Source organism: Brassica napus, chromosome C7, assembly GCF_020379485.1.
Source record: "Brassica napus cultivar Da-Ae chromosome C7, Da-Ae, whole genome shotgun sequence".
In the NCBI taxonomy this organism is placed as follows: domain Eukaryota; kingdom Viridiplantae; phylum Streptophyta; class Magnoliopsida; order Brassicales; family Brassicaceae; genus Brassica; species Brassica napus.
The window spans coordinates 10492655-10519189 of NC_063450.1; the positions used below are offsets into that span (position 1 = coordinate 10492655).

At 38.4% G+C, this 26535-nt stretch overlaps 4 protein-coding genes and 1 long non-coding RNA gene across 6 annotated transcripts; 2 read left to right on the top strand and 3 right to left on the bottom strand.

Moving 5' to 3' along the window:
- The first annotated feature begins 2224 nt into the window (after nucleotides 1-2224).
- On the top strand, nucleotides 2225-8241 carry LOC111207825. Of its 2 annotated transcripts, XR_002660071.2 has the most exons (4): nucleotides 2225-4315; nucleotides 4450-4537; nucleotides 4734-4796; nucleotides 6252-8241. It is a non-coding gene; the product is annotated as an uncharacterized LOC111207825 (long non-coding RNA). The 2 variants fall into 2 exon arrangements; XR_007325949.1 differs by having other exon boundaries at nucleotides 2233-4537.
- A 69-nt stretch (nucleotides 8242-8310) lies between these two features.
- LOC111207824 (UDP-glycosyltransferase 73B5) lies at nucleotides 8311-10273 on the bottom strand. Its single transcript, XM_022706213.2, has 2 exons — nucleotides 9113-10273; nucleotides 8311-8954 (listed from the first exon to the last, which is right to left on the bottom strand). Exons 1-2 carry the CDS (start codon nucleotides 10101-10103, stop codon nucleotides 8491-8493), a joined length of 1455 nt encoding a protein of 484 aa, XP_022561934.1. The 5' UTR covers nucleotides 10104-10273; the 3' UTR covers nucleotides 8311-8490.
- Nucleotides 10274-15326: 5053 nt separating this feature from the next.
- On the bottom strand, nucleotides 15327-16036 carry LOC106448063 (DNA-directed RNA polymerases II, IV and V subunit 3-like). The gene is made up of 2 exons (XM_013889995.3): nucleotides 15779-16036; nucleotides 15327-15584 (listed from the first exon to the last, which is right to left on the bottom strand). The coding sequence occupies exons 1-2, from the start codon at nucleotides 15899-15901 to the stop codon at nucleotides 15423-15425; spliced, it is 285 nt and encodes a 94-aa protein (XP_013745449.3). The 5' UTR covers nucleotides 15902-16036; the 3' UTR covers nucleotides 15327-15422.
- A 1296-nt stretch (nucleotides 16037-17332) lies between these two features.
- LOC106445647 (DNA-directed RNA polymerases II, IV and V subunit 3) lies at nucleotides 17333-19125 on the bottom strand. The gene is made up of 3 exons (XM_013887237.3): nucleotides 18585-19125; nucleotides 18059-18296; nucleotides 17333-17864 (listed from the first exon to the last, which is right to left on the bottom strand). Exons 1-3 carry the CDS (start codon nucleotides 19031-19033, stop codon nucleotides 17592-17594), a joined length of 960 nt encoding a protein of 319 aa, XP_013742691.1. The 5' UTR covers nucleotides 19034-19125; the 3' UTR covers nucleotides 17333-17591.
- Nucleotides 19126-22355: 3230 nt separating this feature from the next.
- Nucleotides 22356-26535, top strand: LOC125590402. Its single transcript, XM_048763964.1, has 6 exons — nucleotides 22356-22790; nucleotides 22896-23495; nucleotides 23586-23819; nucleotides 25418-25626; nucleotides 25696-25780; nucleotides 25900-26535. The coding sequence occupies exons 1-6, from the start codon at nucleotides 22356-22358 to the stop codon at nucleotides 26533-26535; spliced, it is 2199 nt and encodes a 732-aa protein (XP_048619921.1).

A 26535-nucleotide genomic window follows, 5' to 3' on the forward strand; every position in this document is an offset into this window, starting at 1 on the left:
GTACACATGCTAATTTTTAGCTTTCGAAACGCCGACATGTGCACTTTCACTCTACCAAATTAACAACATACAAAGACTCACCGGAAGATCCATATTTAACTTCAGTGTGATGATCATCAATCCTTTGTACCGCTATGTTCATAGTCATTAAATTGTACCTCTCGCCCGGGAAATGAACACGCGTCCACAGTCGGACATCAGCTCTTTGGAGGTAGCCGTGGAGTGCATGATTAATCGCTTCAATCTCCTTGAAAATCGCAGTAAAGTCAGACATACTAAAACATCTCGCCGCTTTCTTCACTAGACGAAATACATCTTTTCCTTTTTATTGTCCCAATATGTTCTTATATAAATGGTAGGTGCATATTCCCCGAGAAGCTAACGGATACACATTTGTAATTGCTTTCCCTATTGAGTTATACCTATCAGAGATTATCGCAAGACCCTCGTCGTCAGAAATCAAAAGTTTTAGTTGCGTAAAAAACCAATGCCACAAATCATCATTTTCAGTGTCAACCACTATGAAGGCTATTGGAAAAATCTGAACGTGACCATCTTGAGCTAGTGCTGTGAGTAGCGTCTCTTTGTATTTACCATTAAGAAACGTACCGTCGACAACAACAACTTTGCGCATGAAAGGAAACCCATTTACGCTCGCACCAAACGCAAGAAACACATGCATGAATCTTCCAAGCTCATCGATTTGAAGACGCGTAACTGTACTCGGATTTGCCCTTCTTATCATGTATAAGTAAGAAGGCAAGCTTTCAAACCCACACTCAGGTGTTCCCTCATCGATTTCCCTTTCAAATTTCAGCGTCCGGTGTGATTTTCAATAATCCATCTGTTCACATGAGAAAACAATACACATAACTCAGCTGCATCATATAATTAAGACAACCATAACGTAAAAATAACTCAGCCCTATATTTATTATAACTCAGCCGCATCTACCATTATAATAACCCAACCGCATTGTATAAATATGTCAGCCGCTACGTTTCATATTACTCAGCCGTATCGTTAACATAACTCAGCCACAACAAAGTAATTAGCTTTACACCAAACTGCTTAGTGATAGCTATTCCGACACTCGTAGGGCGAACAGCCGAACCAACGACGCCGAGAAAGTTCTTGCACAACTCATCTAAAATATCCGGTGTTGCTTGTCGAGATCGATTAGAACGTTCAGTTACAGAACATGTATGATTCGAATCGTAAATACAAACATAAAACGCCGGGGATTCCCCTTGGGTAGAAGCACGAACTCTCCAGAGGCATCCATCAACCCAACACTTAACAACGTATGATGTCGAGGTTTATGTTTCTACATCAAAATCAAATCGATGCCTCACTGTAAGAAGTTTCAGTCGTCTCTCCAAATCATCTTTACTCTCGTATCATTGCCCTACCGCAAGGTCTATCGACGACATCTCCAACCTTAGAACCTCCAGATTCCCTTTAGATCCGCTCATCGAGAAGTTCTGATATCTCTTCTTGGGAGGTAGCGTTGGTGAATCTCCGTCTTCTGTAGGAGACTCACCGTATGAGCTGAAGTTATCATCTTCAGATGATGCACCATCCGAGTCGTCGAACATATCAAATCGGCTTTCAAATTCATCATCTTCTTAGTTTTCTTTGTGTATTTCATCTTCTCCGACTACATCGTGTTTTTCTCCTTGCACATTATTAGAGCAGTCATTCTCATTGTCCTCTTGTTCCTTCTCCAAACTGCAACCATCGTAACTCCCAATGTAATTTTCGTCTCTGGACTCAACTTTTGAAGCTTCTACTTCTGAGCTAAAACTGAAAAATGTTTTACTCTTCTCTCTTGCTCTGTCATCCTTGTTCTCCGTAATCTCCACACAGAAACATAGTCGTTCGATTTTCTTTAGGCTTACAAAACCTTGCAATTGTCGAGTATTGGACACGTAAACTGGTGGAGTGTTGTGCACCATTGTTTTCAATGCTTTATTCGAGAACATGTAGCTAAGCTGAATATGATCCCTCAAATCATTCAATCCGTAATCATCGAGAACAGACTTTGCGAAATCTTCATGTGTTGTTTTCTCATCTAAATGAAGAACTCTACACCCTCTACTGTCGACGTTGAATACATATATGTTTTTCTTAATCCATTTACCGGAAACAATAATTACCGGATCCATAACCAACTGAGAAAGATGAAGACTATAGATAACTAAGATGAAGAAGAACATGAACAGTCTCATAAACAAAGTTCTAAATTTCGTTCGTTAGTGATGACATGGCAAATCCGAGTTGATGACATGGCGGATGATATTGAAAATCAGTTAATCAGCTGACAAACGAATATATAACTCAGCCTAAGTAAATCAGCCATTATGTTCAATGTAACTCAGCCGAACCGTGGATACTATTTCAGTAATTAATTTTTTGCTAATAAATCAGCCGTATTTAGGCTGAAAAACTATAAATCAGCCGTATCGTCACATAAATCAGCCATCAAACGAATGCCATTCTAGTAATTAATCTTTCACTAATAAGTCAGCCGTAAATAAGCTGAGTTTGCTGTTAATCCATCATATTACAGCTGATTAAATATAATCTCAGCCGTAACAACATCTCATTAGTCGGCCGTAAATTTAATAACTCAACCTGTCGATGTTCATTAACTCAGTCAGGGAAACATAACTCAGCCATTTCTTAACTACAACTCAGCCGGATTTTCCAGAAATCATACCGCCGATGTATAAGTCAGTTGTAACTTGTGTATGTAAGTCATCCATTATCCCATAAATCAGCCACATTTCTGTAAATCAGTCGTACCGGGCGGCTGACTTATGTTCTTAAGTTAGCCATTTCCTCTTAAGTTAGCCGTGTTTATTAATTCAGCCGACACGTAGCAATAAATCAGCCGTAATGACGTATGTTACGATTTACGGCTGACTTAAAGAAAACACGGAACCCAATTCCTACGTAGCGCCAGGTTTTTGCTTATGTGGCAACGGAAAGTAATTGCATTCTTGTAAATACCATTTTTCTGATAACGTAAAAAATGGCACGCTTGGTATTTAAAAAATGCCAGTAATAGAAAAAAAGATTTGTATGGTTCTAGTCAATTTTCCTAAAATATGTTATGTTTGAGTAAACTTCCCTAAAATAAATGAAACAGTAAGTCAAATTTGAAAACGTTTCCGTAAACGACATGGAGTCGAAATATGATATATCTTTCCTTAACTCTTAATTTCACTTTGTTAGTGCGACTAGACATGTCCCATGCTGAGCGGGCTGTGGACGACGCACGTGGGGGAGCCGAACCATGGCAGATCTAAGTAGGATAGGAAGGTGGCAGCTGCCCCCACAAAAATTTACAAATTAATGTTTGTGCATTAGACATCACGTATATCTATAGCTTAGTTGGCCAAATCCTTTTTTTTGCCCCCATTAAGACTGGAGCTCGAAACCTAACGGCTACCGCCCCCATTAAAAGTACTTTTTCCTTCTCCTCACGTTCTTTTCCTTGTCTTTTTTTGGTCATCAGATTTTCATTCAGTTAAATTTTGAAACCTTTGACCAAAGAAAATCATGTGGGAAGGAAATGACGTCTTTTGTCTTTTGATCATTTCAACTTGCTCTCTCCCTCTCTCATTCAATTCAAGAATATATAATGCTCGTTGCAACCTTTCCAACAAACTATTAATCTGGCAACGACAACCATTAACCACCGAAAAAGTCAGCCTATTCATTTTGTACAAGAAACAGAGGTTCCAACAATTATAAATTTATTATGTAAAGCAAGTTTATTGCAGTAGCTTAAGGTTGTTGCTTAAGGCTAATTGCAATTAAAATAATAGAAAAAAAAGATAAAAAGAGAACAGGCGTTGCTTAATTAAGCACGGGAAGCGTCGCCCCTTACCGTGCACGTGTCGCAAAGTAAATGGCTGGAGGACAGGTGTCGTTGGCTTCCGTCGCGTTTCTTCTTTTCTTTTTTTCTCTCTCTCTCTTTCTCTCTGTGGCGAAAGGCGACATCTCTTGCGATCGGTGGCTCTCTTCGATGAAACGGCGGCGTCTCTCTCGGTGGCTGTCGAAGGCGAACGACGTCCCCTCTATCTGTTGCTCTCGTCCACCAAGGAAAACGGCGAGATCTCTTTCTGTTTCTTTCCTCTCCTCGGCGAAAGGCGAGATCTCTCCCGATAGGTGGCTCTGTTCGACGATAAGGCCACGTCTCTGTCGGTGGCTGTCGTTGAGGAAGGGAAACGGCACTTTCTCTCTCTGTTTCTTTCCTCTCCTCGGCGAAAAACGGCTCTCTCTCTCTCTCAAGCGTTGTTAATATGTATATTTGTTTGGATATTTCAATTTTGCATGTATTTGATTTTGGTTATCTCGAACAGATCGAGAAAATTAAAATGAGGAACATGCAATAATTTGTTTTGATTTTTTTCCTGTCTTTGTGTTGTGAGATGGAAGAATCAAGAGGCATGATCAAGGTTTCTCAGGCAAAAGCCACACGATTATTCATAACAAAAGCCACACGATCAAGAGCTACATGATAAAGGTAGACCTTTGTCTTTGCTCTGTTGAATTGGATAAAACCTATGTATTTGGTCTCGTGAATTGGATGAAGCATTGTTAATTACATTTGGTTGTTTGTGGTTTGTTGATGTTGCTTTTTATTCTCTGTCGAGAGCTCTTATCTTAATATGATGTTGTTTGTTTTGGAAGTGATTTGTTTCTGTCTTTTTTGTCTTTAGGTTGTTTGATCAAGATGCTTGATCCAGGTTCATGAGAGCAAAGTCCTACGATTGTTGATACATGTAAACCCCTCTCTTTGTTCTCGTTGGTGTAAATGTTGATGGTTAGTTTAGGTAATAACCGTAATAAATGCGTGTGTGATGAATGCGTTAGGTTATGGTTGTGTTAAGATAATAAATTGTAGTTATGGTTTGATACATATCGATGGTCTTGTGTGATAATTACGTTAGACATATGTTCACTCGAATTGGTTGTGTTCAATGCTTCTCTTCCTCCTATTAAACACTCTCGTTCTCCTCTTTCTTGAGCAAGCGCATGGGGCCTTCTCTTCCCACTTCCTCCCCTTTTGTCTTTAATTTTTCTCTTCTTTATCATCTTCGTATATGGATTCCTATCCATATATGCAGAATCCAAAGTTTGTTGATTTACTCAATAGTCAACAAGATATTGCCTTTGGATCCTATGAAGATAGTGTCGACCTCTCTTCAACCCAAGTTCCTTTTCTTGCCAGTCAAGGTACAGCTGATTCAGCCTTCGTTAGAGACACTCCTGCTAACCGTAGAGAAAGAAAAAAATGGACACCAGCGGATGATGTTGTGCTGATCAGCTCGTGGTTAAACACGAGCAAAGATGCAGTAGATAGCACTGAGCAAAAGTCAAGCACTTTCTGGACAAGAGTAGCAGCTTACTTTACGGAAAGTCGTCAAGATGGTGGCTGCGAACAGAGAGAGGGTAGTCATTGCAAGCACCGTTGGCACAAGATCAATGATCTCGTTTGCAAGTTCTGTGGAGCCTATGAAGCTGCAAGCAGAGAGAAGACTTCTGGTCAAAACGAAAACGATGTGCTCAAACTAGCTTATCAAATATTTTACAACAACCATAAGAAGAAATTCCTCATTGAACATGCTTGGAAGGAGCTGAGGAACGACCAGAAGTGGTGTGAGCTTTCATCTGCTAAGGACGAAGGAACCTCTAAAAAAAAGAAAATGTGAGGATGGTGCAGATTCTTCAGCATCTCAAGCAGATTCTAAGAAGCGTCCACCGGGTGTTAAAGCCTCAAAGGCGAGTGGGAAGATGACGTTTGTTGAGGAGAAGACTGTGAATAAGTTTGAAAATATGTGGACAATCAAACCGTAGGATTTGGAAGCTAAAGAACGCTTATCTAAGATGAGACTGCTTGAGAGTCTTATTGAAAAAAAAAAGAACATTTGGCTGAGTATGAGGAAGCCCTCAAAAAAAAAAACTCATCAATGAATTGTTCTGATTCTAGTTGTCTTGTTCTCTTGCTTGTTCTATTTCGTTAAAACTTGTTCTTGTTCTGTTTAATGTAGTTCCTGTAATGCTTAAATGTTCTTGTTCTTGTTGTAAGCGGATGATGTTCTTGTTCTGTTTTGCTTAGTTGTTTAAATGTAATGCTTAAATGTTGCTGATCTTGTTCTATGACACTGATGTTCTTGTTGTTGCTTAGTTGTATTTAACAAATGGTTTTTGTATAATGTTGTCTTGTACTCTTGTAGACAGCAGTGAGGTGATGGCTTGTACTCTTGTATCACGAGAGTGGAGAGGCAGGAAGAACACGACAGCCGGAGGCAGAGAAGAACACGAGAGTTTTGTATTGTCTTGTGAATGACTTGTACTATTGTATTTTTCTGTCACAAGAGTTTTGTATTTTTCTGTTCATGGCTGACTTGTACAGAACAAGAAAAACACGAGAGTTTTGTATTATTTCCCTCTTGTTATTTTGCATCACGGAGATGTCACTAGAGTTTTATAAAAATGACTCATCGCAATCACACTTATAGTATTTTTAACTTTCTCATTCTCTCATTCTCTCATTTCTTGCAAGTTATCATCCATCACACTCATCATCTCAATTCCCTCCATTCTCTTTAAATTCTCATCACAAACACACTCATTCTCTCAATTCCCTCAATTCTCTTTAAGTTTTCATAACAATTTTCACTTATAAAAAACTATTTTTCATTCTCTCAATTCTGTCCATTCTCTCAATTCTCATCACAAGCACACTTATAAAAATCTTAAAAAATTTCATCTCATGACATCTTCTTCTCATAACAATTTCGAAGAGTCAATGGATGAAAATTTCGATCAATATTTTGATCAAACTTTCGATGAAGCATTCGATGAAGCATTTGAGAATTTGGGTGAGAAGACAAGAAAAAGAAGAGTTTTTATCGAAAGAAACCGTGAAGAAGGTCATCTCCGATTATGGAATGATTATTTTAGTGACGCTCCAACGTATCCATAAAATCTATTCCGACGACGATTTCGAATGAACAAACCATTGTTCATGCATATTGTTGATCGTCTTTCAAATGAAGTTCAATTCTTTCGCCAGAAGAAGGACGGTCTCGGAAGGCTTGGTATCTCTACACTTCAAAAGTGTATAGCAGCTATTCGTGTGTTGGCATATGGTTCTGCGCTTGATGCGGTCGACGAATACCTCAGGCTCGGTGCAACCACTACTCGGTTATGTGTGGAAAATTTTGTCGAAGCAGTAATAGATTTGTTCGGCGATCAGTACCTAAGAAGACCAACACAGGATGATCTTCAACGTCTACTTCATATTGGAGAGCTTCGTGTATTTCCCGGGATGATAGGAAGCATCGATTGTATACATTGGGAGTGGAAGAATTGTCCCACCGCTTGGAAAGGGCAATATTCTTGTGGTTCTGGAAAACCGACAATCGTTTTAGAGGCGGTTGCTTCATATGATCTTTGGATATGACATGCGTTTTTTGGACCTCCAGGTACCTTAAATGATATCAATGTTCTTGATCGCTCACCTGTTTTTGATGACATAATAAATGGTCAAGCTCCGCAAGTGAATTTCTCGGTCAACGGAAGAGAGTATCATTTGGCTTACTATCTCACCGATGATCTTTATCCAAAATGGGCAACTTTTATCTAATCTATTCCAATTCCACAAGGGCCTAAAGCAGTTTTATTTGCTCAACGTCAAGAAGCTGCCCGAAAAGATGTCGAACGTGCTTTCAGAGTCTTGCAAGCTCGATTTCCCATTGTTAAAAATCCGGCACTTTCTTGGGATAAAGTCAAGATTGGAAAGATTATGAGAGCATATATCATACTCCATAGTATGATAGTAGAAAACGAACGAGATGACTACACTCAATACGAAGTTTCTGATTTTCAACAAGGAGAAGGAAGCGGAAGTTCACATATCGATCTCACATATTCAACAGACATCCCTACAAATATCGCCAATCAGATAGGTGTTCGAACAAGAATTTGTGATAGACAAGCGCATCAACAACTGAAATGTGATTTTGTTGAACATATATGGCGTAAATTTGGACGTGATCAAGATAACAACTGAGCTTCGATGTCTCTTTCAAATTATTATCGTTTTTTTAGTAATTTTTGTTTTCCTGATTTTATGTTTGTATTTTAAAATTTATGTTTAAAATGTTATGTTTAACTGAAATTTTATGTTTAAAAATAAATTTAATATTTTTTTATTGTTAAGAACCTTAAATTAAGCAACTACCAATAAACCACTATAATTAAGTGTTTCTTAACATTATTTTAGCTTAATTTTAATACTTAAAAATTCATTAAGAACCACTTAAGCAACAGTTAAAGTTTTAGCAATAAACATGCTCTTACACTATAGACTTATCTCTCAACATAACTCAACAATAGTAGCTAAAGCTAATAAAGCTAAGAACCCACCTCACAACATGAAACAACATGAACACATGTTCTGTCTCTATTCTACTTTCTACCATTCACCTCTTCCATGAACTTGTTCAAATCCTTAAAAGAAGATCCTCCTTCCTCAACAGCTGCTTTAGCCATCTCGCCTAGCTTCTTGGCCCGTTCCCGCCTTTCTTCTGCTTCTTCACCAACTATCACTTCTCTCACTGCCTTCTCAACTTCCTCTCTACTAATTAACTTTCCTTTTTTCACCAACTCCGTAGCTCCCACGTTCACTCCTGTTTTCAACACTTTTGTCAAAAGCTTCTCGTTGTAGAACTGCTCTGCTCCCATCGGCCAAGTTACCATAGGCAACCCAGCAGCAATGCCCTCAATAGCCGAGTTCCATCCGCAATGCGTCACAAATCCTCCAACCGCTTTGTGGTCAAGTATAAGCACCTGTGGAGCCCACCCGCGTATGATCAGCCCTTTACCTTTCGTTCTTTCCTCAAACCCTTCAGGCAACCACTCCTCATTTTCACCTGTCCCAAACCGCATCAACACCAAGTTTCATTTCATAATTGTTATGTAATTAGTCAAAAAATAACAATAAATAATTGTTACGTAATTCAACAGTCAACACCATGCTATCAAATGAGGTATAGCAACAATGAAATTTTGAGTGAGTTATCCATATTACCTTTGTTATCATTTTTCCTAACCACCCAGATGAAGTTTTGTTCAGAGCCTTCAAGACCAGCAGCGATCTCTAACAGTTGCTCGTTGGTGAAGTTAGTTCCACTGCCAAAGGACATGTAAACAACTGAACCAGGTGTCTTAGAGTCGAGCCACTGGAGGCATTCTTGCTCATCAATGCTCGCCTTCTTGCCTCTTCCAGCTTTCTCCGCTATCTCTCTGTTGCAGAGCGAAAGCGGACCGATATGCCAAGCTCTTTTAGCAACAAAGCTAGGGTAAAAATCAGCGTAAGTCGATTCCAGCTCGTAGAAGCTATTCACCAGAACACCAAAGCTAATTGACTCCGATTCTCTGACCTCTTTCATAAACTTTCCCATCGGAGTCTCTTCGTCAGCAACATTGGCTTGCTCTGCTGTGATGACTACGTCCCCCGGGAGACCAGGGATTACAAAAGGAGTAGAAGTCGTAGCAACTTTCTTGTGTGGCTTATGAGTCCTCATGTTGTAAGAACAACACAAGGAAAAGAAAGATGTACCGTGGAACACAAGTCTTGGGACACCGAACTTCTCTGCGGACTCCGTCGCCCAAGGGAAGAACATATCGGCGACAATACAGCTCGGTTTTGTTGTCTCGATGAAACTCTCCAACTGCTGTTTCATATGCTTGGTAGAGAAAAGAAACTTTAAGAACAAGTCACCTGCGTCAGGCTTTTGGTATGAGGTGATGAAGTCAACGTTCTCGCACCCTTCAGGCAATCCAAGCTCTACGCTAGGGAAGTCGAAGATCTTGATTCCGATTTCGAGACCAGGGTTTTGGTGTTTGAATGCTTCAATGGGTTTCTCCAAGATGTTAGAGTTGCTCGGCGTTGTGATGATGGTTGATTTGGCTCCTCTGCTAGAGAAAAGCTTGGCCATGTCCAGAATAGGAATCATGTGGCCGTGAGCCATGAAGGGGAAGAAACACACATGAATCCGCTCAGAGACTTCGCTAGTCATGTTTGGCTGCAGACAATCAAAAGAAAGCAGAATGAAAAGAATTATAAAATATTGAAGATCCGATCAGACAGAACAGAGGATTTCTTGTCAGGATTGAACTTGTGTTCCTTGGTCTTGATTTGTCCTTCGAGTTTAGGACATTCGAGATGTATATATATATACACACGCGGCACGTACTGAAAAGATCAGATAAATTAAAGGAGTTCTAGGCGGCGAATCTCACGTCTATGCACACGTCATATTTTACTTTTGTGTTACTTTTTTTAATTATTCGTGTAGGACTGAGTCATCTTTGGTTGGCTATAAAATGGGAATCTTGATTCTTGACATGTGATGTGTCTTTAGAAGCAAATTCGGACTTATCATTTCAGTGGTGATATTGGGAAGACTTGACATTTTAACGATTATTTGATTCACAAACTGAATATAAAACTCTGAATAGTAAACCATTTGAGTAACCTAGATGAGAGGATTATTTCAGTATTTATCATTTCGGCAAATGACTTAGATTTAGATAGCACCAAAAAAATAGTATGACAAAATTAACACATAAAAAATGACTAAACTAGTACTAATTACAAAAATAAAATGATTAAATTATACTAAACTCTTGTCCTAACTTCACCGTCTAAATATTAAATCGTAACTTTAGTCATTAAATTCAAATATAAAATAAAAATACTATTTAGAACTTGAATTAATGCAAATTTTACTATTTTCTTTTTTTTTTGGTGTGCGGTAATATTTCAGAATGATAAGGTATTTTAATATTAATTTAGGGTATTGTCATTTCTTTTCATATGCTAATCTATATTATAATAGTTGAGTTTTTGCTCATTCCCCAGCGCGCGTCAGCGTTTTGTGGACTCTACTTTTAAAAAGTGTGAAAAAATGTCAAGTTCATGGCTCGAACCCGAGTTATTGAGATATAAACACCAACATTTATACCACTAAGCTAACTGACATTGATGACCGAATCTAATATATATTTATGAAGGTCGGAGGCCCTTGCTTCTTCGACTTCCTCTGAGGATCGGACCTACAAGTGTATTATGGGTTTCATTTTTAATGGAATTCATCACGTTATATGGAAAAAAAAAAGCTCAAGTTTGCAACAATTATGGTTTTCCTATATTGTAAATTGTTGTCGTTTAACATGAGTTGGGGTTCTTTTCATCATTGTTTCAAACAAGTCTGAGTTATAGAGTTGCGCCGTGTGTGTTCGTAATCTATTTTTTCACCGGTGAACTCTTCCTGTCCCCATCTTAAATCGCTTTAGCATAAATGTTCCTGATTTGTAGCCCATCTGTAAACCATATATATATGATTCTCATCTTTGATGAATCCAATATGCATCTCCACAAAACTCATTGATTCCTCTTAGCTTTAACCATCTTCTAGAAAATGTTTCTCCTTGCCTCTCCAGTTTCTCAAACCGGCGTCCCGGCGTCCGTCACTCAACATTCGAGTCTCTCCTTCTTGGCCGTAGTAGTCAGAGCATAGCATCTGGCTTTCTCCGCTTCTGGGATTCTCTGAACTTCAAGAAAGACAAGGAGTTTGTGGGAATCACGGTTCTCATCCTTGATGAAAAGGTAAGTTAATCTTCAATCTATCACACTTATTTAACGTAATTATTTTAATTGATTTCCTAATTCTTAGTTGAATAATATTATTTGCAGATTTTGTGATTCATGGGTTTACTCCCGTCGGACGTGCTAGCCATTACATGCCATCTTTGAAAGAAGGTTCCATTGTGAAAGTCGATCATTTTGAGGTTGCTAGGTGCTCAAGCATGTACACGATAATTGATCATCCATTCCTCATTCATTTCATCTCACTAACCATTATTGGTGAAGTCATCACGGGTGCTCCTGAGATCAATCTCCAGTCAAGATTAGAATGTTCGACAATTGCCAAGTGATTACGAACATAAACCTAGAAACTGGTAAACATAGCATATTTGGCAGCTCCAAGCAAGATTACAATCAGGCAAATTCAAGTGGAATGACATACCAACAACTGAAACTGGTAATTAGTCAAAATCTTATCCCATATTTTCTTTATTCTTAAAAAATCCACTGTGTTTCTGATCAATTTTTTTCATCTACGCAAATTTAGCCTCTGTCATGGATAGCTCTCTCCCAAGGATTGCATTGACTATGGTTTCTGGGAAGAAAAAGATTTTGCTCCTGAAAAAAGACCGTGACAACCCTGTTGTAAGATTTTAGTTTATGCAGAACAAAAAACCTTGATTTTTTTTTCTATTTAGTATAGTGATAGTTGTTGACAATCATTAGTCATTTGCCAATATGTTTTTTATGCGGCAATTCAGAACTCTCCATTCCAAGCGGAACAACAGATGGAAGCTAATTTTTCTCGAAGCTGCTCGACTTCAAGACAAAATCAGAAGATAGATGTTGGTGGGAGGTTGATCAAGGGAATACTTCGGAGAAGTGAGACGGCCTAGCCAGACTTTATCTTTTGTACAGCCTGAGCAAAGAGTGGAACCCACAAAACATGAGGGAAGAAAAAACAAAACAAGAAATTAACATATTCAGACCTTCTCTCTTGCATATCTAACATTTGGCGCCGACGAAACTTAACACCCACGGCAGACGAAGCTGATGCAAGTAAACCTCTCATCAATCATGCTTAAAATCAATCTACGTTTTTCAATCTCACAAACTAAGAAACAATTTTACCTACATAAATCGGAAAATTAGTGCCCACATTCCCGACATAGAGAAAAAGAGGAGTTGAAGTCCTAACAGTTTCTCAGTATCAGACTAAACCACATATTCAAGGCCCAGTTATTTTGAAACTCTAACATTTTAAAGTCATGCTTTTAAAAAATCTATATATTGGGCCATATTTCAGACTTTTTTGTCAACCCCAAATCATCTATAACAAAGTCCATAAAAAATATATATAAATAAAATAATTTCCTAAGTATGTAATTCTAAAAATGTTATAAGTTTTTTAAAATATATTACAATTCTATGTTTTTCTAAAAACAACTGGTGAAATAAGAGGAAAAATTTATTTTATTGTTTATTTAAATTGTTAAATTTTTAAATCCAAATTTATTATCTTTTTCATGTACTATTTGATTTATATACAAACAACTACCTAAGTAAACACTAACAATTTCCATCACCCTCAACTTTGAACATATAAGATATAAAAATATCAACATATGACTTCGTCGTTCATTCTTATATCAAACTCATTAACCTATGTAATTTCTAAAGTCTCATCCATCACATTATAGACAAAAAAATAAATAAATAATAAAATTCCGTAAACAAAACTATACAATGCACCTATAATGTAGCCGACCCCGCGCTTGCGCGGGGACTATGTAGCTAGTAGTCTTAATAATGCAGTAATGGTGTTTATATAATACAAATTCTAAAAAAAAGAGTTACATAATTGATTATTTTGTCATGATACTTTAACATATTTAGGCCCTTTACACTTGAAGTGTATTATATGCTTTATTTTTGGATTTTGGCTGCTTTTGTCGGACGGAAATGCCTTTGAGTAAGAAAGAGATATCGTGATGGTTCGAACATTTAGTTAGTTGCTTTAGTTGTTACTAATTTATGTTTATTGGGTATTGGGCTTCAATAGTAACCGTAAGATAGGGTTTAAGCTAATTTGATCTAAGGCTCTTAATAACATAAATACAAATCATAGAAAAAGAGGGACAAGATAAGAGAGATTTTATGGTCATACTTGATGTCGCAGTATTAAACTTGTTGTGTCAGGGTTGCAGTTTAGAGAAGAGAGATTAGGGCCAGTGATCATGTGGTCAAAGAATTTATGAATAACAGATCGGTGGGTGGTGTGGTCCGGATTTTCGTTGTGAAAAAAGAGGTTATGGTCAAAGTTGGTGTGGTTAGGGTTATAGGTTTTTGCACATTTTTTGTTATGGTCAAAGTTGGTGTGGCCACTCCGGCGTCTCCTCTGTCTAACAACATCAGTCCAGCGTAACCACGTCTTGTCTCGTCCTCCACCATCAAGCTTTTCTGCTCCTCCATCATGCTCTGCCACCGGCAACGAGGAGAACAATGATTCGTCACACCACCACCAGCAATTCGTAAGCCATCACCTTCGGTTATAACACCACCATTTTTCTAGATCTGAAAAAATTAATAAATCTAAAAACAAAGAAGTAAAAGACAAGAAACAAAAGAACATTAAATCTTACAATTGGTAGTTGATACTTACTATGTCTTTGATTTTTTTCTGTGATAAAGATGAGAAAAGGAGGAATAGAAGAGAAAAAAGATGAGAGATGAGAAGAGAAAAAAAAAATAGAATCTGGATAGTGATTTAATCAAATGAAACCTACTCATTCTGGTTAGAATTGAAAAGGTAATTTAGGAATTTTATTACCTGGAAATACACCACAAGCATAAAGTATGATAGAGTGTTATGAGAGAAGTGAAAATTATGTTACACTGTAATTAAAAACAAACACCAGTTTTTTTACTTGAAAAAACAAACACCAGTTGCATGAACTTAAGTAATACATGATTGCATACTCTAAATATTAAAATTTAGTTTTACTACGCCAACAAACACAAACACCTAATGTTTGGTAAATTACACAATAAACACAAGAAAATATTGTATAACCACACCGAGAAAAGCAAAAGTACAAAGAAGCTAATATGATTTCTAATCAAACATGGCTAAAACTTAAATCCAATTTTAGTGGATGAGGCTATGTTTTTTTCTGGGTGTAATGGATGAGGCCAAAGTTAATGGTGAAAATGGAATTAGAGCAAACAAAGGAATATTTAAATAGTATTTGTTGATAGTTGAGTATTTTTGAATTCTACATGAAAGATGTTAGACCATAAGAAATTGAGATGTCTTCCCGTTTTTTTTTTTTTTTTTTTCAACCGGTTTTCATTAAAACAACCCAAAAGGGCATGTTTACACAGATCAGGTTTATAGTCATGGAGGCCCAATACAAAATATAAAATTACAACTTTAAACCCTTAAAAAAGACCGACAATTACTCAAGACGTGTTTAGTTTCTAATATCTTAGTGACACGTATGTCGGACACGCGGCTTCCATGAGTAAGTTGGAAACGCCGGCACCGCTCCACCACTAATCCTCCGTTGTGATGCTCCTCCGTCTTGAGAGACTATGGTGTCGTTCTTAGATTTGGAACCTCGTTCTTCCCAATCTGAAGGCACTTTCCATCCCAACCGCGACCTTCTGAGCAGAAATGTCTTCTTTCACCATTGATTAAGACCAGGGAAGCTTCAGTTCGCTTGAAGAGAGAACATTTGTTGGACCGCTACTGCGCCAACTCTTCTTGATCTCCTTCAAAGTGACTGTAAAAATCCATAAAACTGTCATCTTTCGGACGGATCTCAATGAGCCCTTGTTTCCCCATGGCTTCTGCTTTCTTGATCACTTCTTCATCGTAAGTGTATGCTTCTGGATCAACCACCACAACCTAAAGAAGCAGAGTGTCATTAACAGCAATAGTGAGAAGCTATGATGTAAAGGATGACTGCCCAGAAATTAGCTAAACACACTAAGCACCTAGAGAAAATTTATACACCAATAAAAGTAGGAAGAGTGTCATACTGAAGTCTCAAAGCTATAAACTTGTAGATATGACATTCATTCACAAATGTCCAAACTAACCTGTCTGGTGACAGCATCAAAGTCAAAAACTTTGGTCGGGCTGCTCTCAATCAAGTCAATCTTTTCGTCGTCTGTCAAAGTGTCCATCATATCTTCATTGATAATAATGTCAGGCTCATACATGAACGTAACAGTGGCTGCAGGAGACCATTTAGCGTGATCTTTCCAGATTCCTTTCCTCGCTATCGCCCTAAGCTTCAGTTCTTGTCATAAGAGGCTAAATTACAAAGGAAGACTGATTCTCTGGAGAATTGTTTGAAGTGAAACGGTAAAAAAAAAAATCCGATCAATTGGTCATCGGGATTCATATAAGCTTCAATGGAAAGTGATTTAAAACGTTTTTCATCGAAGATAAAAGAATTAGATTGAAGAAAAGCTTCGATGAAAAAGCAAGTACAACACAACAAAAACACATCGCCAAAGCGAAAGCTTAAGATCCGCAACGGAAAAGGATATCGGCTAACCCGAAAAGGATCTTTATATTACAGCAAAAGACAAAAAGAAGAAAAGGGGTGGCGACCGGCGGCGTAAGAGCACACCGGCCACCGAGCACAATTCAGATTTGGAGACCTAGTGAGATGGCAGAGGGTTTAGAGAGAGAAGAAGCTTTTTGGCAGACTTGCTTGTTTACTAGATGTCTTCCCGTTAATCATTCAAATTTATAGAATCGGATTTGTCCATTTGCCCCCGCTGTTTCGACGTTAGTGATGTCGTCAAACAAATAATTGCATTAGCCATTGAAGTGATGATTCTAAGGGGGATTATTAGAATCAGAATTTAGAAGGAGTTAAGTGATTTTAAAAGTTGACAGATGATTCTTAGAAGTTAAGTAGAGTTAACAAATATTTTCCAAATTTCTATCAAATACTTTGAATTGACTTTTGTAGATTTTATTGATTTTTATGGATTTGCATAATATATTATTTTCAAAATATTTCTTCTTATAAAGCAATGTATAACAATCTCTTCAGAACATTTCCAAAAACAAAATCTCAATGTAAACCATATATACAAACATCACGTAATTGACACAATGATACCCATATCTTCTTCTCTTCTCCTTCTCCTTTTCGTGTCCAGCTACATACATGTATCTACTTCTTCTGGCCATTTATTTTATAGTTCTTTTTATATTCTGTAAAATAAGAAACTATAAAAATATAATGAATTACAGATCATGTGAGTTTAGTTGATTCACCATTATTGAATTTGGTTTGATGTGTTCACGTGAGTTTAGTTGTAATATGTGCATGTTTTTCTTATTACACAGATTTTTAAAATCTTATGAGAATAGATGATATTTTCAAAGTCTAGTCTTAAAAACATAAGGAATTCACCTCCCAATAACAACAGAATTCAATAGAATGATAAAATCCATAATAAAAACTTTATGAATAATAACGGATTTGAATGGAATTTAAAAGTTTTTAAACCAATAACAATAGATTTTGATAAGATTTTTTAAATCTTAAACCAATAACCCCCAAGTGTATTGGCATTAGATCTATAGCCAAATTAGTACAATTTTTTCCCTCTTATTTCGAAACATAACCGTTCAGGTAAATGGCATCGGTTCTATAGCCGGGTCATGTCATAAACACATGGAGCAAGAATAAACTTTAGTCTGAATCACATAATAACAAGATTTAAGAAGGGATCAGTTTGCAGGGGCCAAAACAGAAGACCACCTGCTTCATAAGTAGTTATCTAAGAAGAGTGTCCCGCTACGGTAAAATAGATTGCCCTGGTCCAAACATAAACTCAAACCCGAAACAAACTGGGGAAAACATGGAGCACAAATTAAACCACACGCTCATCCTCCGCGCATATGTGCACCTAGTTCGCCAAACTGATCATCAGCTTCAACAGTGTCGTCTGAGAGACGGACTGCATCGAGCTTCTGCTTCAGGAGATCTATGGCATTCAGTACCAGCTGCGAAGCCTTCACTGCACCTGTGGATTCAACAGTGAATATAAAACTGTCATCTTTCGGACGGATCTCAATGAGCCCTTGTTTCCCCATGGCTTCTGCTTTCTTGATCACTTCTTCATCGTAAGTGTATGCTTCTGGATCAACCACCACAACCTAAAGAAGCAGAGTGTCATTAACAGCAATAGTGAGAAGCTATGATGTAAAGGATGACTGCCCAGAAATTAGCTAAACACACTAAGCACCTAGAGAAAATTTATACACCAATAAAAGTAGGAAGAGTGTCATACTGAAGTCTCAAAGCTATAAACTTGTAGATATGACATTCATTCACAAATGTCCAAACTAACCTGTCTGGTGACAGCATCAAAGTCAAAAACTTTGGTCGGGCTGCTCTCAATCAAGTCAATCTTTTCGTCGTCTGTCAAAGTGTCCATCATATCTTCATTGATAATAATGTCAGGCTCATACATGAACGTAACAGTGGCTGCAGGAGACCATTTAGCGTGATCTTTCCCGATTCCTTTCCTAGCTATCGCCCTAAGCTTCAGTTCTTGTCCCCGTCTCAGTTTCACTATGATGATTCCCCTGAAATTAAAAGAAAGAAACAGTCGGGAACAAAAAACTACTAAATGAAAAGACCAAAACAATCAAAAGCAAAAAGATTCATGCATCTAAAACCATAAAGGAAGCATTTTTCATCACTCAATTATTCTGATATTGTCCGAACACAAACCAAATGGATGTCTTTTTTATCAGGGTAATGAGGTTAATTCTTTAAGACAGAAACCCTTGTAACCGAATCTGAAAACCTGTCCTCTAATAACAAAGTCAATATCACATTCCTGTTAACAAAACGGATGAAAAAGGAGATACCTTTGCTCGCTTGAATCAGCTCCCGATGAATCACCGAAATCAACAGGAGTAACAGTAGGATCAGCGCTGTACAGATCCTTACTAGTAACATCTAGGGTTTGGTCAGTGACACATTTAGCGCTAAGACGAAACTCAACAGAGCAAAACTCGCACTGTCCGTCTCCGTCGCAAGCATCGCAGTCTCGAGAGAAGCGCATGCTCATCGCACGCTCGCTAGTGAGAGGGATGAGACCTAACCGATGAGCAATGAACTCATCGTTGAGAACAGAGGAATTAACCTCGATTTCGACCAGATCGATTGCGACCGTGGGGACCTCCGAGATCATAACGCGACGGAGAGCGTTCGCCATGGAGACATCGGTGTCACGAAGCTCGAACTTGGCGTAGTCATCTTTCAGCTCACGGATCTTCACCTTTGGGAATCTCTGGTAAGTGGCACCACTGTCCATCTCTCTAGCTTTTTAGGGTTTTAGTCTGAACAATCCGGAGAGAGAGAGTTTCTTAACTTTCTTCGCTGAAGGTGAAGAGCTAGAGTGGTAGAGAGAGAGATAAGATACAGCAGTTGTTTAAAAGTTAGGCCTTTGGGCCTGGTCTTTACCGCAGCTTTTTGGGCCTGATATATTGCTTTCTGCACTTTATTGGATTCAAAATAGAGACTAGAGTCAAGGAATAAGGTTGTGCAGATTGCATCCACGGTTTTTAATGGTTGGTCTGGTCTTTCTTCAATAACTATGAGTTTAACTGAAAAAGAAGGATATGGGTAGTTTGGAGCCCTCAGGCCAGGTTAACGTCGGTGTTTAAATTAGATCAAATAATAATTGTCTTTGTACTTCTTGAAGGGGAGACTGAAGAATTTTTTTGTTCATTTTGTATATGCGGAAAATGTATCTGAGAATAGGAGAGAATTATGGGGTGGTATCAAGTTTCATCAGGATTCACCGATGTTCAGAAATAAGAAGTGGATAATCATAGGGTATTTTAATGAGATATTCGATGGGGAGGAACATTCAAGTTATAAAGATTCATGCATTACCATCGTAGGAATGCATGAGTTTGATAGTGTTGTTCAACACTGTAGACTCATGAATTTGGGCTATCAAGGACCTAAATTTATTTGGTGTAATAAGCGTGAATCGTTTTCTGGTTAATGAGATTTGGTTGAATCAGAGAACTCAAGTGTATGGTGTATTTGAGGCCGCAAGCTGTTCAGATCATCTTCGAGGCAGATTTCATATGCAAGCAGATCCAGCAGGAAAGCACAAAGCTTTCAAATTCATCATTAAGATGATGGAAGATTATTGGAAGGATACTCAACCTTTGTTTTAGTCAACATCTGCCTTTTTCGATTTTTAAAATCATCCAAAGCTTTAAAACCTCTGATTCAAAATCTGAGTAAAGAGAAATTAGGGAAACTGACAAAATTTATTAATTTCATAATTATTTTAAAATTACTTAAGAATATAAATAAATAAATAAAATAAAAGTATTTAAAACTATGTTATTTGAGTTATTTAAGTTAATTATTATTAATATAATTATTAAATTATAAAAGATGAAACTTTGAATTTAAATTGGTGAATTAGTGTGTTAAATTTTATTAAATAAAATTATTGAAAAAATTAAAAGAGACATGAATGTTCAATAATTAGGCAAAACAAAGATAAGATGATGTGAAGTATTAAAAAGAGAAAAGAGAGTATTGAGTTTACAAACTATTGTACAGTCTTACACAATAGGTGATGCTGGTGACCGCTTCAATTATATATAGTCAAAAAAATAATATATATATATATATATAATAGTGATTATTTCGTGCTCATGCACTGGAATAAATGTTTACAAAATAATCAAATCACTATAATTTTAAATATTTGCTTTCATTGTTTATAACTTTTAAGTAATTTTATAATTTATATTTATGATGAAAAAAAATTGTATTAAGCAGCATTATGTTTTTATGCATGGATATAAATATTTACATGTTGGTTTATAAGGTTGAAATTATTTTAATTTATATTATGAAAATAATATTGTATAGTATCATTATATTTTCTTCTTAATTAGATATGTTATTTTATGTATAATTATTTGGATTGGTTCATGGTATGTTGATCTCCATATATTGTAAAATTAAACAATAATTTTTAGTTAAGGTATAATATTTTTTTATTTTCTTAGCTTCATTTAGTTCGATTCATCTGCTAAGAGTTCAAATAAATTTTCTAAATTTTATAAAATTTGATATATGTTGTTTTGAAAATATAGAAAAAAAATAAAATGTTGAAGTTGCATTAACTAACATAATCTATAATATTTTAAAAATTCATGTACATAAATATATAGATATTTTATTTATATTGTTTTGGGAAGATATAAACAAAAAAAAATCGTTTTACAAATAGAAAATCTATATATTTACTTTTTTATTGATTATATTGTTTTATAAAAATGAAATTTAAATTAAAAGGTAATCAAACTTTTATTAATAAAACAGAAAATAAAACAATTTTTAGTAATGGCAATTGAGTAAATTTAATTTATTAAAGGCATTCATGTAATTCAGTTTTGTGAGAATTAACTTGAGTGCGCCATGTAAGAAACTGACTTCTCAAATAATATTACGGAGATACTGTTGTTCAAAAAAAAAGATACTGTTGACCAAAAAAACAACAAAATATAAAAAATTTTACGCTCCAAGACACTTTGTGTCTTTGGATTTACTCTCTAAGACACATTGCACATGTGACATACTTCTTCTTTAGTCATTGTTTTCTATACCCTTATGATAGAGTAAATAGGAAAACCAAACCGGTCTAAATCCTATTCATCAGTTTACTAATTGTACCAACCCTATCTCTAATTCAAACTCTCACATTTCTCTCTCACTCTCTCACGATTCTCTCACTCTCTCTCCAACGCCTCTTTGCGGCGATTTTCTGTAAACCCTAGATCTAAATTTTTCACCGTCTCTCCTTCCATCTCCTTCGGTTCTTCACAAACTCCGTCACTCCGTCACTCCGCCGTTCTCTGACATCCGATGCATTTATCGCTTCCGTAACACCGCCGTTCTCAGAGATCCGGCGCCGTCATCTTCTGCACCTCCACATCAAGTCATGCAAGGTTCGTTTTGGTCTAATATACACCTATTTTGTTCAGATACAGTAGTATATGTTTATATTACATCTTAATCGACACTTTTAGGGTTTTTGTTAATGTTTTTTTCAAACCCAGAAAATCGATTACATAGTTTTCCTTTTAGTTTTTTTTTTTAAATTTATTCCCTCGGTTTTTACAGGCAACAACCAACCGGACCACCGTCTCCCACCGTGACTATTCGCCACCAACTGTTTCCCTAGTGGACGCCACAACATTTACTCGAAGCCAGAGCTTCTAGCTTTCATCCGTCATGTTCTTCGCGACACCGAAGAGTTCAAGTATATTAGAAGCTCTTGCTTCGGGAAGCTATTTGACCTCCCAGCGCGTCAATTTCTGTCTTCGGGTAAATTGATACACGCCATGTTGACCAGACAACTAGTCTGTGGAGACAAACACACACTCTGGTCTGTTTTCGGAAGCGATCCAATCAAGTTCGGCCTCCAGGAGTTTGGCACCATTACCGGTTTGCCTTGTGGAGCTTTCCCTGTTGGATACACCCTTGATAAAGAAGACCATTCTACAGCAAACAAAGACCCTGATTGGATCAAGTTGATAGGGAAATAGAGATTCACAACCATTGCTGATTTGCGTCACAAGCTAGAGACCGACAGACACATGCCAGGGCGAAAGAAGCTACAGCTTGCTTTGATAATAATAGTCGATGGTGTCCTCATTGCTCATCAACAAACGCCACGCTCTACTCTGAAGTACGTTAGAATGGTCCAAGACGTTGACGCTTTCTGCTCACACCCTTGGGGTAGAGAGTCTTTTATCAAGACTATTGCTTGCATGAAGCCTCCGAAGTTCGTTCCTTTGAAATGTGAAGACCCAATCGGAGTAATGGTTCAGCTCCTCAAGCAGGAGACATTGAGGCTTATAGGATTCCCCCTTGCACTACAACTCCTTGCATACCAGGCGGTGCCAAAACTACAGTCAACAATTTCAATCCCGTTTGATTCTCGTACAATTATGGACCTAGACGGCCCCAATCTTCCTTTCCACCCAGCGCCCAGCGCCATCGATATTATAAGGGTTGAAGCCGACCCTGATGTAAGTTATATACTCAACGATATACTAACTTTCTTTATATTTTGCATGGCTGTTATCTTCTGAAGATTTTGACATTTGTGTTAATGTTAATTTGGTAAACTCCAGCTTCAGGTCACATCGCTGATACCAATAAATAGCCAACCACAACCTGGATGGGGAGTTTGGCCTGACCATCGCCCCTTCACGAACGACCTTTGGCATGGTGGAGTCACATCTGAGCCCTTTATCACTACTACTACAAATGATGAAGATCAACCCAAAGCTAAGAAGACTAAGCCGGAAGCACCTCCCAAAAATGCCTACAAGCCAAAACCACTCACCAAAAAAGTTCTCAAAGCAAGGAAGACATCAAAGAAAAAAGACACGGTCCGTAAGCAGAGACACATCGGTAGCTACTTTCATGCCGCGGCTCCATCCAGCACATCAGAAGACAAAATACTGGAGCTCCTCTCTGCAATTTTAGATCAAGTCTCCAAGCTTCAAAAGGAGTCAAAGCTGCTTCGCAAATTGCTTAAGAGCAAGAAGACTACAACTTCTTTAAAGCGCTCTGCCTTCAACACCCTACTCGGAGAAGGATTGGTAAAGAAAGGCAACACTGCTCTTGCACACAAAGGATGTCAAACTGAAGCAACAAACGTCAACGTTCCTGTCTCTTCACACGATGTATGCCACACGGAGCTAAAAGCTGATTCCTCTCACCATACGGTAATGTTATTTATATGCTACTTCTTGTAGGTTCCATTAACTGTGAGGCTTTATCTACTTAATTTGTGTGTTTTCCTCACCTTGTCACAGTTGCAAGCTCCTATGGAGGAAGATCACAGCCACTCGCCGGTCGTCAGACAATACGCGGCACAACTCTACGGCTCAACTTCTCACAGCAAGTCCACAACTGGTAAACCTGTCCACGCTACCTCCGTCCACGCTTCACCCATCCATACCTCACCCATCCATACCTCACCCATCCATGCATCACCCATTCATACCTCACCCATCCATAATTCCCAAACACCTTCATCCCCCATCAGTGTTTGTTGGGGTCAAAAACGGTTACGACGAAGTTGACGTCCAAATCCCCGAAGAAGAAAAACGTAGAAAACTTCTTCGACAAATACTTTTTCGAAATAGATTCTTCTTTACGAAAAGCTTTGCGGAAGAAAAGCGAATCATCGGACAAGAGCTCGAGAAGGATCGTTACGCGGCGACCAAACACGTGCTCCGCTCGGTCGCTACGTAGCGACCGAGTTCGAGCCAAAGCTCAGTCACTACGTAGCGACCAAACGTCCATTCCGCTTGGTCGCTACGTAGCGACCGAGCTCTTCCGAAACGTCGATACGACATACGTCCAAGCATTCTCGTCTACCCTTCGATGCTATCTCCCGAATCCCGTAGCGAACCCATCTCACGTTCCCCGCCATTTCTAAGTTATCAATCAAACTTTACCGTAAAAACCGCGGAAATTTCATTCGTTATCGAAAGAAGCCGTAATAAACGCTTCGAGTCGAAAGACGGCCCAAAGGGACCTAAGACATGACTCGAGGCCCAACTTACGATTTTCTTAACCAACAGCCCGTAAACCGCATGTCGGTTTACGCTTGGTTCGCAAGGGAAGATAAATGTCAAGTTTCCGCGGATAAATACGAAATTTTGAAAATAATTACGAAAATCGAAAAAAATGGAATATCTCCATTTTTATGCTATGGCGGCTTAAGGGCAGAAGAGGAAAGGCGTAAACCGACCTTGGAGCCAGTATATAAGGGGTCCTAGGCGAGAGGCATGAAGAGGAACTTTTTCAGAGAAAACTTAGCACTTAGAGCAATTAGGCAACTTTCCGTTTTTGTTATTTCGAGCTGCGACTCAATTAGGTTTAGCCCTCTTAGGGTTGCTAGAACTAGGAATCTCGCCGACAGCTCTCGAACCCAGGCTTATACCTTGTTGTAAACGCTCATACGCAAATTCGGAATAAGACTTCTCTTTCCTCTCTTCTTACGATTTTTATACTTCTTCGTCGTCATTATTGTGTTCTGATTTGCTTGGCGTGTGGTATTAGCAGATATCCGGGACCTCTGGGAAATTAGGGTTTTCCTAGTTTCCTTATTTAAACGGAAATCGACAGTGCGAATTTTGGTTCCCACAGTGTTTCTCCCGTCCATGATTTTTTTAATCCCCGAAAGCCGCCTGTACAAAGCTCACCCGTCCACAACTCAACTCTCAGCACACCCCCTATGCTCCAAATCCAACTACTCCCCCATCTCTTCGTCCTTGTTCGGCCATCTACGATGCTAGTGCCCACCCAAACTGCCCCGAAGCCATTACTCCTGACCCCCCGTCCTAAGCCAACCCCAATACGACACATCATGCAATTAATCTTCGCTTAGACGGATCTTCCCTTTGTCACCCCTCCATTTAACTCCCGAACTTGACAGTCTCCCAGGTTTCGTAGGCCATGCGACAACAATCAACGCATTCTCAGCCACCGCTACATCCAAACCTTCCTCAGTTCCCAAAACCCAACATTTCTCTGCTGTACATGTGTGCAGTTTCAGTGATTTTATGTATATGCTTAAACTGTCTACTTAGAATGTATTTTGGTTCTCATGCAAGTAATTCCTCTTGTTTCTGTTTAGGCTCAACCAACTGACGACAGCGACATTGTGTCTTTGAGCGACGGCTCTCCATCTCCACAAACGCCCAAGCACATTCCATCAATGGAAGAAGACCACCTTGCAAAACAACTCTTGTGCTGCAAGACTGTCCCTGCGCCAGACCTGTTAAGCCCACTATCTCAAATTGAGTGGGATATTTTCAAAAAGATCATTCTGAAGTTTAGTGCTGCGTAAGTGCATTTCAAAATGTGATTACTCTTTTGCTTGCTAAAGCTTACCTAACCACCTTTCCTTGTCAGGTTCCATATAACTCCCTCCAAACTCGACTTCTCCAACAACTTCCTAATCCAACTAGCACAGCCTATGAATTGGACAACAACTTACGTACACTTCCATCACATCTCTTTTCACATTTATGAAATTTATTTTACCTTTACACTAGTGGCTTGAACTTATTATCATGTCATTTGCTTAACAAGAGTTTGTTCTATTTTTCTTTGCAGCACATGGAAATCCTCATGCACATGCTAGATGCAAAGTATAGTCGCCTCTTCGAAGAGCAAAAACTTGCCTTCATTACCCCTCACCTTACTTCTGGAATCCAGGCAATATCCAAGGATTCCAACAAGTCAAGAAAGAGAGATACCTTCGCATGGGACGAGCAGCTGACGGGTCTTGTTCTCCAGCCCGGGAAGAAATGGATGGAAGATGTGTTGACTGTCTACACACCCATGATATGGGGTGATAAACACTGGGTTGGTCTTGCGATAAACCTCGACTTGGGCGTTGTTGAAGTCTCAGACCCTCTCCCCACTTTGTACAAGGACAGTACTGCTGGTCGTTTCATGGCTCCGGTCCTCAAGGCGTTACCTTACCTTGTTAAGAAGGTTGCAAACTACCAGCTCACTCAGTTCCGCGGCCTTGCACCTTTTACATGGCATCGTATCAAAGACCTCTACATCAACGAAAGGGGAGGCGACTGTGGACCTGTTACTGCCAAATTCTTGGAAATGCACGCACACGGGGATCCAACAAACTTGTTAAGCATCATAGACCGCGATGTTGATGATTTCCGTAAACAGTTCGTGCTTGACATCTACAAGACCATTGTACTGCCTGCTTACTACTCTCCAGCATAG

Excerpts from the sequence above, each read along its gene's own strand:
- LOC111207824 (XM_022706213.2), bottom strand. The coding sequence starts at position 10,103 with ATGACTAGCGAAGTCTCTGAGCGGATTCATGTGTGTTTCTTCCCCTTC. Across the intron at positions 8,955-9,112 it reads TAGGAAAAATGATAACAAAG|GTGAAAATGAGGAGTGGTTG; the intron begins GTAATATGGATA and ends GGTTTGGGACAG.
- LOC106448063 (XM_013889995.3), bottom strand. The coding sequence starts at position 15,901 with ATGTATGAGCCTGACATTATTATCAATGAAGATATGATGGACACTTTG. Across the intron at positions 15,585-15,778 it reads TTGATGCTGTCACCAGACAG|GTTGTGGTGGTTGATCCAGA; the intron begins GTTAGTTTGGAC and ends CTGCTTCTTTAG.
- LOC106445647 (XM_013887237.3), bottom strand. The coding sequence starts at position 19,033 with ATGGACAGTGGTGCCACTTACCAGAGATTCCCAAAGGTGAAGATCCGT. Across the intron at positions 18,297-18,584 it reads GCTGATTCAAGCGAGCAAAG|GGGAATCATCATAGTGAAAC; the intron begins GTATCTCCTTTT and ends TTTTAATTTCAG. Across the intron at positions 17,865-18,058 it reads TTGATGCTGTCACCAGACAG|GTTGTGGTGGTTGATCCAGA; the intron begins GTTAGTTTGGAC and ends CTGCTTCTTTAG.
- LOC125590402 (XM_048763964.1), top strand. The coding sequence starts at position 22,356 with ATGCCAGGGCGAAAGAAGCTACAGCTTGCTTTGATAATAATAGTCGAT. Across the intron at positions 22,791-22,895 it reads GGGTTGAAGCCGACCCTGAT|CTTCAGGTCACATCGCTGAT; the intron begins GTAAGTTATATA and ends GGTAAACTCCAG. Across the intron at positions 23,496-23,585 it reads CTGATTCCTCTCACCATACG|TTGCAAGCTCCTATGGAGGA; the intron begins GTAATGTTATTT and ends ACCTTGTCACAG.